The sequence below is a fragment of the Cryptomeria japonica genome, chromosome 8 (genome assembly GCF_030272615.1).
Source record: "Cryptomeria japonica chromosome 8, Sugi_1.0, whole genome shotgun sequence".
NCBI lineage: Eukaryota > Viridiplantae > Streptophyta > Pinopsida > Cupressales > Cupressaceae > Cryptomeria > Cryptomeria japonica.
In genome coordinates, this window is record NC_081412.1 from 240094493 (window position 1) to 240109840 (window position 15348).

General features: G+C 35.9%; 1 protein-coding gene across 3 annotated transcripts in view; it reads left to right on the forward strand.

The window, feature by feature from the left end:
- The first annotated feature begins 3836 nt into the window (after window positions 1–3836).
- LOC131033219 (uncharacterized) overlaps window positions 3837–15348 on the forward strand; it is a 223353-nt gene continuing 211841 nt past the window's right edge. For 2 of the 3 annotated variants that reach the window (XM_057964384.2, XM_057964383.2), the window contains exon 1: window positions 3837–4211. In XM_057964384.2, coding sequence (XP_057820367.2) covers window positions 4067–4211 — 145 coding nt within the window. In that variant the 5' untranslated portion in view covers window positions 3837–4066. The remainder of the gene's footprint in view (window positions 4212–15348) is intronic. The other variant, XM_057964382.2, reaches the window with a different exon arrangement.

The window sequence follows — 15348 nt, forward strand, 5'->3', positions numbered from 1 at the left end:
AAAAGCTTGTGGGATTGTTTCTTGTTGGTTTTAATTGAGAGATCTAGGTTGCAATTCTTAGTGGATCCTGAAAAATTGAGTATGCTCTCTTGCATTAAGTGATTATCTAGAGAATAAAACATTGATAGAAATTCTAGGTTTGGGGGTTCCTCTTTGTGGTATTTTATTAAAGGTTCATTTTGGTGCTCATTGGTGTAAATTTGTGCTCATTGTTGAGTTCAGGATGTCCAAGAAAGTCAAAATTTTCCTTTTATTTTTTCCAAATCAGATGTGTGATGCTATACCTATGAGGGTTCAAATTTGTAAGGTGGTTGCTAGATCTAGAAGGTAGCTATGATTTTGGACCATTTTGGGCCAAAAGAGACCCTTCCATTGCATCTAAAAAGCCTAAGTACTATTAGATTGACTATCAATTTGTCAAAATCAAACACTTTTGCTTAAAACCATTAGAATTTTTCTCTCTCCTTAGTTGTACAAATCATAGGGAATATTTTGTAAAATCTTGGAAAGATTTAGTTGGTGTCATGATTGTACTAGTTTGCATAGGTCTGGTACAATTTTATTTAATCCTATTTTAAAAAATTAAAAAAATAATAATAAATTTACAAATACATTGCCTACACAAACTTGCATAGGCAATTACTCACACAACATACATGGACCCAAGAGCATGCCAAATAGAACCTCTTTGTAGGCCCAACATGACCACTACAATCCTACCAACATGGTAGTAAACTATGCATCATATTCCTATAAGATTTTGGCACCAAGATTCCACCAAGAATATTTTGCAGCATCTACCAAGATTCTATCACGCCTAAAGTATTTTGTGGTATGTCAATATTTTAGCACCTTAGAGAATACTCTATTGAATATTCTATCAAGGGAATATGTCATTAACAAAGAAGAATATTCTATTAGCTAGAGGTCGTTGATGTTAGCAAGTAAACCCCCAATTTGGCCAACCCCTCACTGGTGCAATTTTTGAATTTATATTCCAACTTTGAACGCTCATAACTTAGTTATTTGACCTTCCATTTTTTTGAGCAATTTTTTTTGATTTAGGGTAGAATTTCATGCTCTTCATAATAGTACAATCAATTTTTAATATCGGTGCTTGATTTTTTCAAAAATAACAAATTCTTAGAAGTGTTTATGAACCATTTTTAGTTTGAGAACTTTCGAGGCTCCTTCTTGCTCTTATAGTAACATTTTTTTAAAGTGCATGTTTTTTCTTGTGCTTTATAGTGGTATGATCATATTGTCTCATTGTACATAAAAATTATGGTTTGAGTTTGAATTTTGTATCCACTAAGATCAAGTCCACTTCACAATTTTTTGACAATTGGCACTTATAATCACATTGAACATAAAATTCTAGATCATAAATTATTGCTGGGGAGATTCTTGATTGAGTAATTTGGGGAGGGGGGCTAATCTATGGTAGTCAATTACTTTCTTTTCCTTGTTGTGCTCATGTAATGGGAAAATATCAAATTGAACTCCTAACTCCATATAATTATGCTTCATGAAAAAATACAATATGGAATTATCACATTGGAAAGGGTTATCTTTGCTATCTAAAAGAAAACATTTCTTAACCTATTTATCCTAAAGAAAAGACGAGATGCGAGATCAATCACAAGAAAACACTTGGATACATTTATTCATTAGTATCTTTAAATTTACAATTTCATATTGAATCATGCAAAGCACCTAAGGAGGCCCGGGATACTTTAAAAAAATTATGTGATAAAATTGATAAGATTAGGAGATATTAGATCGATAATGATTTGATGAGTCTTGATCCAAAAGGTTGTAACCACATCTAAGACTACATATCCAAGATCAAACAATTAAAAATAGAACTAAAAATATTGCAATATTGTTAAGGAGGATTTACAATTGATTCTTAATATATTATCTAAGCTAAGTATTGAGTATTAGGATCAATATGGATTGATCTAGAATGATATATTAAAGCACCAATAACATGGGGTTATCATGAATTACATGAGAAGTGTCATCATCGTTAAACATAAACAACATAATGTGAGGGGAAAGACAAATACATTTATTATCTATGCAATTATATTGGAATTCATTCTTAAATATATAATGAAAAGAAGGAGAAATGGTAGAATATTGCAAAAGGATATCTAGAGGTGATCTATCAATTATAATAGTATCCATTATAAGTTATAAGGAATGGTTGCTAGATGGAAAGATATGTAAATCATGAGACAAACACATTGTAGGCCATCTATATTTGAAGCATCGCATATAATTTATCTTCTAAACAATAATACAAAATAAAACAAGCATTAACTAGCATACACACTGTGAAACATGTAAATTTGAAATGAAATAAACATTGAAATAACATCATATACATCCAAGTGAGATGAACCCCTTAAGAGTTTGTGTAGAGCTAGACATCATCAACCAAATCAAAGTCAAGGTTTTATATATTATATATGGATGATAAGGATCTTAAACCTTTTAGGGGGAGACATAAAAGTGAATAAGATCATAGACATCCAACCATTTCCCAATATATCATTAAATGTATCATCATAAGAGTGTTATGAGTTTGGAGCAAGGCTATCATGATGGATTATGCACAAATAATGAAAAAAATAGATTTAAAAAATACAAAATGGAAGAATGTAAGCATTTAGGACAAAGCACTAAGTATGTCTATAAAGTCATGGTTCACCAAAATGTAGGGAAATAAATCACATTGCATGATTCATTTAGGGGATAATCTAATTGATAAATTCATTTGAGTACAATAATAGCTAAATTAATTGAAATTTGAGTTTGATAAATGCATTTATGAGAATTGCGAGATATAAAAAGGGCTTAATTCCATGTTAATTTTTTTTAGTCAATGATGAATGTTTTGATGTATGTTGTTTTCAATGACTGAAATTAAAATTTTGTAATTGGAACCACACTTCTTATCTACTAAAATAGCCTTGTATTGCTGCTGTAGAATAAGGCTATGCCCATCATTTAGTCCTTGTCACACTAATATATCCTTTGCTACTTGTTTGCCTTTGATTATGCCTGTGCTAGAGAACACCTTGGGGCTTTGTTATGTTTAAAGGGAAGGTCTATAACTTCCTTGTTAATATGTCAAACTCCTTTTTGGTGTACAATGATTATATACATGCCAAATACAAAATGCAGGTGTTTATGACGTCATTGTGATGATGTAATGTTAACGTAAGAGTGTGGATTATATTTGGCGATGACTCCTTTCTATATAGCTTTTAGATGAGTACTAAGACTATGCTTAGATATAAGATCCTAAATGTTGATTTAGAGGTGTTTTGACATGCAAGCCAACAAGAAATAATCAAATTTTAGAAAGATCAATCCTAAGCACAAGAAATTTGAAATTTAAATTAGAGAAATAGAACATAGTATAGATTAGTTTGAGGGACATATTCACTCTTCTAATTTAATTTAGAATAATTAGAAGGCTACAAAGATGATCAATCTAGATCATTAAAAGTTAAAACAAATAATTACACAATAAATTTAAAATTAAAATTAACTTTTTTTTAATAAAACGAAACTTAATAAACAATTCAATAACACTTAAAATAATTTTCTTGTATGAAATAAAATAAATTAAATAGTAAGTTAATAAATTTTTTTTACAAATAAAATGAAAATTTGAAAAGGTAGGTTATGCACGTTTACCTCATGTTGTTACAGACTTTAAAGATGAATGGATGAGAATCATTCTAATTTCCTAAACATGAGATTACCAACTGAAAACGGAACCATGAAACATAAATAAGACATGTTTTAAATTTCAAAGCCAAGAGTGGGGTTTGATTAGCGTTGATCAACTTTCTGTGTTTGGATTAACAAAGATCAACACAATTATACAAATGGAGGACGAAAGAGATGAAATTCAACCTTAGTCGAAACAAAACTATAGCTATCAACGTCACTTGCCGAGAAACTCGCAGATAAAATTTCAAGTGTCGCTCCTCCTTCCAGCCATTCTTGGACACTTGAACACAACAAGAGTAGAGTTTGTAGTAGAATGGAGAAAGCTACGGCGCTGCTCGGCTCTTTATTTGGCAGAGGAGTAGCCGAGCAAGATGCTGCCAAAGTGAAGGAATTATTTGTGTATCCCATTAAGGGTTGCCGAGGGATTTCTGTGCCTTTCGCCTGCGTTTCCCCCACCGGTAACAAAATCATCTTATTTCAAAATGATATTTTTGTCACCCTTGTAATAAGTCTTTCATTTACTGTATCTTGACAGAGTGTAATGCTTATGGGAAAGAAAAAATGTTTATGTTAGTTAAAATTACATATAGTGATCCATGATCAGGATGAGGAAACACTGATATGTAGATTATGAAGTATGAAACAGTCTTTTACAGAAGCTTCAGACTGAATTCTTATGGACTGTGAATGCCGTCTTGTTTATAATAACTTAATAATTAGCGTACACATGTAGCCAACTTGTCAGAGCGCAATCTGATAAATTTTAGTAGCCTCTGTCTGCTGAAGTTACTCCTGTTTGGCAAAGAATCTACCCTTGATTGCCCGGTCTTCACAATGTTAGTCTTACTTTTCTGCCGGCATAATTAATAGCATAGCGTTGCTTAATTTTTTTTTGAGCTCAGAGTCAAGTCAGGTGCCGATTTGGGGTAAGAGGCCCGATGTGGAAGCGACAAGGAGGATTTTTTCTGTTTACGACATTAAATTGTTTGAGTTTCGTCCCTTGAATTCGATCTCATAGCCAAGCTCTGCAGAAACGTATCCCATCATTAGGTTTTAATTGCGTTCTTTTTTCTTTTATGCTGTTAAAGTATTCCTGTAGAACTTCTCAGGCAATTCGCGTGGTCAAGCCATGCACGAATTTTAGGTTTGAGGCCTTTGTCAAAAAGCACAAAGGAGATTTCTTTCCATTTACCTTATAATTCTCTACCCTTGATGTTGACCTCGCGAGAAACTTCTGGAGATAAGTGCCTCATGGTAAGTTTTTAGTCCTTTTCTTTTTCCTACTACGCTTGTTAAAGTCTTCCTGTTAAGCTTCACAGACAATTCTTATGGTCAAGCTAAGCACCGATCCGGAGTATGAGGCCTGTGTAAAAAGACGTAAAGTAGGTTTCTTTCAGTTTACCACATACATTTTTTGAATTTTCCTCCCTTGGATTTTGACCTCATGAGCAAGTTCTGGAGAAAAGTAACCCATGATAAGGATTTAATCCTTTTCTTTTTCCTAGTATGCTGTTAAAGTCTTCCTGTTGAGCTTCAAAGGCGACTGAGTATGGGAGATTTTATTCCTCTTTGTAAGTGTCACCTAAGGTACTTTAGAAAGCTTAATTTAATCTACTTGGCTGCAGTTATTACTTTAATATAGTTTAATCTGTAACATTGGAATATGCCCATTGATCCAAGGTGACATGAATTGAGGTATTAAATATAGAGACTTTTTCTATAAAATATCATTTTACTTGTAAATGTAAATCCACATCCAAAGACAAAACAGCAGTCCTTGGTGACACGCTTATAATTTGATGTTATTGAAGCTTCTTTTCAGCAAGGTTTTTAACTAGATCATCTTATGTTATGTGCTTAGAGCGGTTGATGATATTTCAGCTCATATCTTCAACAATTAACTTTTTTGTGAAGAGACCACTGGACCAGAGTCATGAATGATGAATCATTTTTACCCTTTCCACTTTCACCGTCTTTCACAACACCCCTTGTGGAAACAAAAAATATTTTGGGAAGTGTTCAATTTCGACCATCAAACATTATATTTTAGCAGTCAGCCCTTCTCTCTCCACATGGCACGTTGTTGTTCAACCAATGAATCTATATCTGCTACCTTCTCATTCAATTGGATTTGAATCTTGGGTGAGTCAACGCCAAGGAGTTAGCCATTGCTGGCCAATAGGTGACATAAACATGGAAATAAAAACTCTACCGGTAATTGACTTAAATAATAACCTATGTTGCTAGTTCGTGCCTTTTACGTCCTAGATTTGGGTTTGTTTCAAACCCAGTTTGGATTCCAAGTCAATCTGGGTGGAGGTTTTGTTAGGGCACATTTTTTTCTACATGGTTTTTTCCCAGCTAAACCCGGTGAACTTGAGATGAATTTTCTAGAAACTAAATAAATCCAAGTCAAATATGTAAAAAACACAAATTGGAAGTACGTTGAAATGATACAATAGGTTCAAAGTGGTGGGGGATGCGTTTTTCGCAGTGGGTGTGGTGTTGAATATACAAGCTTATATTGTTATGTGAAAGCCCATTAATGTGCCATCCTTGGAATGGGTATCCAAGCTTGCCTCAGAAAGAATGGTGTACTTGTGCCATAGGCTCAAGTGATAGAATATATTAGAGAAGAACAAGAGCAAGTATATGAAGTAATAGGTCATAGATCGAATCATCCTTTGGCAAAGAAATCTTATTAAGTAATGAAACCTCCTCTTCATCTAATCTTGAAGTTATGGTAGAGAGCCACTTGTTTTTGGCCACTCCTCAAGAACAACCCCTTACACATAAGAGACCAAAGGGACCATTGGAAATGGGACTTCAAACTGCGTCTTGAGAGATTGTTGATCAACACATTGCTATGTGCATCAATGCAAATAGATTATTATTATCTTACAATGTTAGATGCTCACCATACTCACCATATTGGAAAGAAATGGTAGAAAAATTAATGAGGCTACAACAAGGTACAAGGGCTCAAGTTATTAGTGTTGGAATTCGATAGCTAGAATTGGATTATATGTGGCAATTAAAATATAAACACATATTGTAATCATGAGCAAATTACTTGTAATGTTTTGGGCTGGGCCCAAATTGAAAAATAACATAACTTGTAATCATACTAAAGCAGATGAAACATGCTTATTAATAGAGGCCCCAAATTGGACGCTAAAGGCAGATTATAAAATATAATTTGAATATGTATTAGCTGACTTGAGCAAATTATGAGGATGAATCTTGTATATAAACAAGATTCATCCTAGGCATCATACACAATCATCAAGCGGATTCATCTTCAGCGAATATTTGCTCTGCCATTCAGCAATCTTCTTCTAGCGAATTTGTCATTCTTATCTGATTTTGTGGCTGGACAAATCAGTCTACCTGAGCGAACTCCAGTCAGATCCGAACTTGGTCATCTTTGTGCGAGTTGTGTTGCTGGACGAATTAGAGCAGCGAACTCTCTTTCATTGTAGCGCCAAATCTCTACAAGATCAATCAGCAATAAGTCTGCACTTCTATGATTTGAATTGGACAAAGTTCTGCACTAACTGGATGTTTGAATCAGATAAGTAATCTGATCTGAACTATACTTGTAATTTGCTCATGAATTAAAGATTTGATCTGGATCCTTGATGCTGGGTTTTTCCTCCAAGAGGGAGGTTTTCCTAGGGTATTTTGGTGTCTCTTGTGCTGTGTGTGTATGCTTTTCTTTTAATTTCTGAGTTTCTGAGTTTACATAATTCTGATCACTAAAGTTAAGATTGTTGGCAAATGCACACTCCAATGAGAAATTGTAGGTGATTGAAGGTATTGTCATTGATGGCAACCTTACAATCCTATGGCACTGGCAGACACCGGCACAGGCATAGACACCGGCAGTGGCAAAGATTGATTACCGGCATCTTGGCCGACAGGATTTTATTTATTGTATTTTGTAATTAATTGTAATATCTTTTTGAAAGCCTACAAGGCATATTGTAATAAGGCTCATATATAAGTATGAGATCTTAGAGAACATTTGGATATAGGATATATGATGGATAATATGTGCGAATACTAAGGCAGAGTTTGGAATAAGGTTTTGGAAGTTGCAGAGCTTAAACCGGTACTGGATCTGGCATAGCAGATGCCCTTTTGTAGCAGTACATGACATTGGAATTTTATAATCCATTTTTGTAAGTCAGTGAGACTTCTCTTTTTGTATTTAAGCAGTGAGCTTTAGGCAGTTGGCCTTCCTGCATGTGCAAGCCCCTATTGTAACAGTAATATTCTCTTATTGGCCAGTTAGCGAATATTGTGGGTCACAAATCCCACCGAGGTTTTTCCCACACCGGGTTTCCTCGTTAAAAATATTGTGTTATGGTGTGTCTTTCATGTTGTGGTTGTTGTTGTTATTTACTGCATTAATTTTGGTTTACCGGTACACAGTTTTGGAATGCTTTTCATTTAATAAGCTAAGAAAATCCATTAACCGACAAGATACTGATTCATCCCCCCCTCTCAGTATCTTTGGGAATCCTAACAAAGATGATATCCGAGCTTGGTTCGTAAATAGTTGTGATCAGATTTGTCAATCTTTTATTATCTTTCAGTCTAACCCACTGTTCAAAGTTTAGACTACATGGCTTCTTCTCTTAGGGCTGAAGACAGGTTGGAAGGTTCTGCGAATTACACATCTTGGAAGGTTCGTATGATGATGGCATTAAATGATCTTGCTGAGTATGTCAGCAAGGATGCTAAAGAACCTACCAATGAAAAGGAAAAAGAAGAATGGCTCAAGAAGGACTTTCAGGCTCGAAGGTTGATCATTGATTCCGTCAAAGATCATATTGTGTCATCTATCTCCAAGATGAAGTCCGCTAGAGAGATGTTCAACACATTGGAGAAGATGTATGAAGTCAACAACACTAGCCGCATTCTTGCCTTGAGGAATCAACTCACTCACATCCGATTGGAGAAAGGGGAATCTATCACCTCCTACTTAATGAGGATGATTGATCTTAAGGATCAACTTTCAGCAATTGGGAAGGAAGTTGAAGACAACGATCTTATTTTGACAGCCCTCAATGGTCTTCCTCCAACTTGGGAACCATTCATTCAAGGAATCAGTGCGAGGATTGAGCTTCCCAAGTTTGAAAGATTGAGGGGAGATTGCATCCAAGAAGAATCTCGACTGGTTGCTAAGGGAGCAATTAGGAGCTCTCATGGAGGAGATCATCACATGTTTGCAACTCAATGAGTCAAGAAGAAAGGTGGAAATTGGAAGAAGGGCAACTTCAAGAGGAATAGAGATTTCAGACCTTCTGCAAGTCATGATTCAAGGAAGAAGCCAAGAGATCTCTCACGCATTTGCTGCTTCAGATGTGACAAATTTGGTCACTATGCGAAGGAATGTCAAAATCAACTCAGCAAGGAGAAGCGAATCTCAATGAAGTTGCAAAACAGAAGAACAATGAAGACTTCCTCTTCATCTTTGCCTTGTCAAGGAATGTGCCGACTGACTACAACACATGGCTGATCGACAGCGGCACATCTAGACACATCACAGGCTACCGAGAGCATCTTTCAGACTTGATAGAGAAAGGATCCAATCTTCATGTGGTAATTGGTGATGATGCTCGATATTCGGTAAGGGGTTTCAGTACTACTTCCTTAAAACTTAGATTCTGGTATCTCTCTACATCTCAGTGATATTCTATTTGTGCCTAGAATTAAAAGGAATCTTATCTCCATTTCTGCACTAGAAGATAAGGGTTATCAAGTAGCATTTTTTGAGGGTAGAGTACTTGCATGGCCTAATAAATCTAGTTTTAAATCTGCTTGTGTCATTGGTAATAGATATGATAGCTTATACAAAATTTCAGCTAAACCTGTTCAAGCTCTCATTCATGAGGCTCCTGAGATCAGCGAACTATGGCATAGGAGGCTTGGTCATTTACAATTCCAAGCACTTCCCTCACTTGAGAAGATGGTCAAAGGTATGCCTAAACTTAGTCAATTTCATGATGATACTTGCAAAGGATGTGCTTTAGGTAAGAACACTAAAAGTCCATTTTATAAAAGTGAAAATAGAGCTAAAGAAAATTAGCACTTGTTCATTTTGATTTATGTGGACCTATGTCTGTTGCTACACCTAGTGGATGCCTATACTATGTTATATTCATAGATGATTTCTCTAGAAAGACTTGGATTTACTTTTTGAAAACTAAAGAATCTGATGAAGTATTAAGTAGGTTCAAAGGATTTAAGGCTTTAGTTGAAAATCTATTTGGAAAAAGAATTGAAGTGTTAAGATCTGATAATGGAGGTGAATACACCTCAAGTAGCTTTCATGACTTTTGTGTAGAGACAGGAATTAAGAGGGAGTTCTGTGTCCCCTACAATCCTCAACAAAATGGGGTGGCTGAAAGAAAGAATAGATCCATTGTTGAAGCAGCTAAAGCAATGATTCATGATCAGGATCTACAAACCTTCTTATGGGCCGAGGCATCTAAGACTGTAGCATATATTCAGAATAGATGCCCTCATCGTGTGTTGAAGAACATGACTCCTGAAGAAGCCTTCACTGGAGACAAACCTGATATCAACCTCCTAAGGATCTTCAGAAGCCCTGTCTATGTTCATATACCAAAGGAGAAGAGAACTAAGCTAGAGCCATCTGGGAAGAAGGGCATCCTTGTTGGATACAATGAATCCTCCAAAGCATTCCGAGTCTACATCCCAAGACAAAGGTACATTGAGGTAAGTAGAGATGTAACTTTTGAAGAAAATATTGCCCTTAAGAAATCTAAAGGTTCCTTGGTTGACGATGATAAAGAACTTAATGGAAATCAAGATATGGGTGTTGATACTAACCCTGAGATTCAGAGGGAGTCTATTGAGCCCTCTGAATATATTGAGCCTTGTGATCCTTCTGAGCCTCTAGATCCAACTGATGGACCCAGAGACATTGCAGTTAGTAAGAAGAGACCACTTTGGGTTAGGAACACCATCCAAGAAGCCAAAAAGTTTGCTACTCCCCAAGGAACATTCAGAGAAAGTAAGAGACCTCAGAAGCTCTCCAACTATGTTGAAATGATGTGCAACATTATTGAGACCGAACCATCAAATGTAGAAGAAGCCATGACCAGCAAGCGTGGAATTTGGCCATGGACGAAGAATATCAATCCATCATCAAGAATGATGTCTGGGATATTGTGCCTAGATCTAAAGGTAAGTCTATTGTATCCTCTAAATGGTTGTTTAAATTTAAACATACTGCTGATGGAAGTATTGAGAAATATAAAGCTAGATTTGTAGCTCGTGGTTTCTCTCAAAAGGAAGACACAAATTGCTAGATATACTTCTATTAGAACTATTATAGCTATTGCTGCAGCTAAGGGTTGGAAGTTACATCAAATGGATGTAAAGACTGTTTTCCTTAATGGTGTCATTGAGGAAGAAGTCTATATTGAGCAACCAGAAGGATATGAGATTCATAATAGAGAATCTCATGTATGCAGATTGAAGAAAGCTCTTTACAGCCTCAAGTAGGCTCATCGAGCTTGGTATGAAAGAATTGATAAGTATTTGGTTAGTCTAGGATTTTGTAAGGATGATGTTGATTCTAATCTTTACTTTAAATTATTTGATGGTAAAATGCTAATTCTAGTTTTGTATGTGGATGACTTATTTCTAACCGGTGAAGATAGTCTCATCATTAGATGTAAGAAAGAATTAGCTACAGAATTTGAAATGAAGGATCTAGGCCTAATGCATTACTTTCTAGGTTTAGAAGTATGGCAAAGATCTAATGAAATCATCCTTAGTCAAGGAAAATATACTATTGATATATTGAAAAGGTTTGGAATGATGGACTGCAAACCTATGTCTACTCCTATGGAAACTAATTTGAAGAAATTAAGTTTATCTGCAGCTAACTCTGATTTTGCAGATCCATCGGAGTACAGACAGCTGATTGGATGCTTAATGTATCTAGTTAACACTAGACCGGATATTTGTTATGCAGGGAGTGCCCTCAGCCAGTTCATGAACAAACCGAAGCATGTTCATCTTGTTGCAGCCAAGCATATTTTGAGATATTTGCGAGACACAGTTGGCTACGGCTTGAAGTATCCAATCAACACTATCATCACCTTGGAAGGCTACTCTGATTCTGATTGGGCAAGAAGTGTAACCGATAGGAAGAGCACTTCAGGAATTTGTTTCAGTCTGGAATTCGCTGTTATCTCCTGGGCCAGCAGGAAACAGTCCTTAGTTGCATTAAGTATTGCAGAAGCTGAGTACATTGCGTCAAGTGTGGTGTCAAGAGAAGCAGTGTGGCTTCACAAGCTTCTTGCCGGGTTGTTCAGACAACTTTGGGAATCCATCGTCATTCATTGTGACAATCAGAGTTGTATTAAGATGTCTGCTAATCCCGTGTTTCATGACAGGTCAAAACATGTGGAAACTCATTATCACTATATTTGTGATATGGTACAGAGAGGTTCCATTCAGCTGAAATATGTCAGCACTGATGAGCAGAGTGCAGATGTTCTCACCAAGCCTCTAGCTCGTGTGAAGTTTGAATACTTCAAAGAGAGACTTGGAGTTGTTGAGAACACAACTTTGGCTGAAAGGGAGTCTCAGTCCCAGTGATGCACTAAGTTGCATCTTCCACCCTCTGCGGGAAATGCAAGGTGGAGTCACCCTCTGCGGGCAATGCAAGGTGACATTGGATCCTTCTCAGGGAGAAGGTTGAGGTGAAAGACCACCTCCACCCTTCGCGGGCAATGCAAGGTGGATCCATCCTCTGCAGGCAATGCAAGATGGATGTAATGAAAAAGATCCATGATGTGTTAATGTGTCTTGCTATAATCCTCCCTAGCTAAGAGGGAGTGTTGGAATTCGATAGCTAGAATCGGATTATATGTGGCAATTAAAATATAAACACATATTGTAATCATGAGCAAATTACTTGTAATTATTGGGCTGGGCCCAAATTGAAAAATAACATAACTTGTAATCATACTAAAGCACATGAAACATGCTTATTAATAGAGGCCCCAAATTGGGCGCTAAAGGCAGATTATAAAATATAATTTGAATATGTATTATCTGACTTGAGCAAATTATGAGGATGAATCTTGTATATAAACAAGATTCATCCTAGGCATCATACACAATCATCAAGCGAATTCATCTTCAGCGAATATTTGCTTTGCCATTCAGCAATCTTCTTCTAGCGAATTTGTCATTCTTATCTGATTTTGTGGCTGGACAAATGAGTCTACCTGAGTGAACTCCAATCAGATCCGAACTTGGTCATCTTTGTGCAAGTTGTGTTGCTGGACGAATTAGAGCAGTGAACTCTCCTTCATTGTAGCGCCAAATCTCTACAAGATCAATCAGCAATAAGTCTGCACTTTTATGATTTGAATTGGACAAAGTTCTGCACTAACTGGATGTTTGAATCAGATAAGTAATCTGATCTGAACTATACTTGTAATTTGCTAATGAATTAAAGATTTGATTTGGATCCTTGATGCTGGGTTTTTCCTCCAAGAGGGAGGTTTTCCTAGGGTATTTTGGTGTCTCTTGTGCTGTGTGTGTATGTTTTTCATTTAATTTCTGAGTTTACTTAATTCTGATCACTAAAGTTAACAATTAGAAGGTGCATAGTATCTTACTGGAAAAGGAGGTGAAACATGTAGAAGATTTATTGAAGCCCATTAACAATTCATAGGTTGAGAATCGAGATAGAGGTGTCCATTGTTTTCAATAGATAGAAGGATGGCAAAAATTGCCCCTTGATCAATGTAATTCCAATGCCCCTAATGGGTAATGTTTTCCAAAGTTATGGATTGTTAGGGGAAGGTGAAAGATGCCCAGTTTATTGCACATATCCTCATAGTAGCCATTGAGGAAGTGTGGCGTTGTAAAATTTTCAAGTCATAATGAACTGCAGAACATTGTAGAGAGTTTGTTTTGCTGGTTGAAGCATGTTATTCACATCTTTTGGACACCCTGTGATGTTCACTCCCTAAACCTTATGCTACAAAGATTGGCACCAAAAAATATTGGATCAAATAGGTGTATGTTGTGGCTGAAGATATCTAATGTTCATTACCAACCATCACATGTCATAGGGTATATTAAAAACATTCACGAAAAATGGAGCTGCTAAGTGAAACGATGTAAAATTTTATGCTTCACTTTACTAATTTAATTTTTAAATTTAAGTATGTTTTCTTCTTTGCCTTTAGTGTTTTTAATTTTTTAATTTTTGAATAGGTTGTTGAGACCCATTTCACCTCCAACATAGTCATCTTGAAAGGACTTGTTATGGTTTAGGAGGCAATTCGTAACATTGTCTTTAGGTGTTACATCCCTCTTTCCTGACTTTGGAATTATGCTTATTATGTTATTATGATTGGATAATTGTGATGAACCATTGCTGGTTCAACTCTTCAACCTGCTGCAATTTGTAGATTTTCTTTGTAATTTTAATTATTAAGATGGTCTTTCAGAAATAGACAGAAGTTGTAGAAGGGGGTTTCTTTAATTTGCAACACATATTGAAATAATACATGAAATTAATCAACTGAAACAATAAACTGGATAATTTAGAAGCATACCCGTAGGTCCTTAGCCAATTTATTGAATTAAAAGAATTCAATCAGCAACTTACAAAGTTCTGTTTTTATTTTGAAACAATTCAGATCTGCTCTTATTTAATACTAAGACACCCAAACAGTGGAAGATGGCGCCAATAAATGAGCAAGCCGTGTGTTTGGGAAAAGAAGCTTCCAAACCACAAAAAAATTAACAACAAAACAGTAAATAGGAAACCTACAACAAATCTGCCTTGTAAGAAGCCAAATCTGCCCCAATTTAATTCAATATGACTTCTGAATGAAACCAACCAAGCTGCAACAATTCGATTGATCTTTCACAATCTCAAAGCTACTGAATTCTGAAGAATGCATGCTCTCTAAAACAGGTTCAAACCCTAGCCGCCATAGCCAAGTGCTTAGAAGAAATGTCAAATGCTCAATATCAATGAATGAGGTTCAATTTCCTCTTGGCTGCCTAAATACCCAAAAAGTACGATTTTTGGCAATTAGGTTTTTAAAAATCATAACTTGCTTTTAGGGTTCCCAACTTAACCCTAAAAGCAACGCCCAACTTAGGAGATATTAAATTCACTTAAATAAATTTAAGTGATGCACTTTGTGGTTTTATTTTAATATTTCATTAAAACATTAATTGCTTGTGGGAATCACTTAAAAATTCATATCTCCCTCATTATTACTCAGAAACTGGGGCCACAGTTCGCCATGCCAATGAAAATAGGACCATGTCTATTTTTAGCAGTTTTTCCCTAAAAAACAGGAAATCCTCATATAATGTCAGAAATTGATGAAACGAAGACCAGAACTGAACTGAACACTAAACTAGAACAAATCGATAGACCACTCCTCAAGATACTGCATCACTGACCCCCCTTATCCATACCCTGTTAGCCTACAAGGGTCTAAAAATAGGTTAACTCCTCAAACCACTGTCCCTGACTAGGATGGGGACATCACAATAATCAAGGTTTAA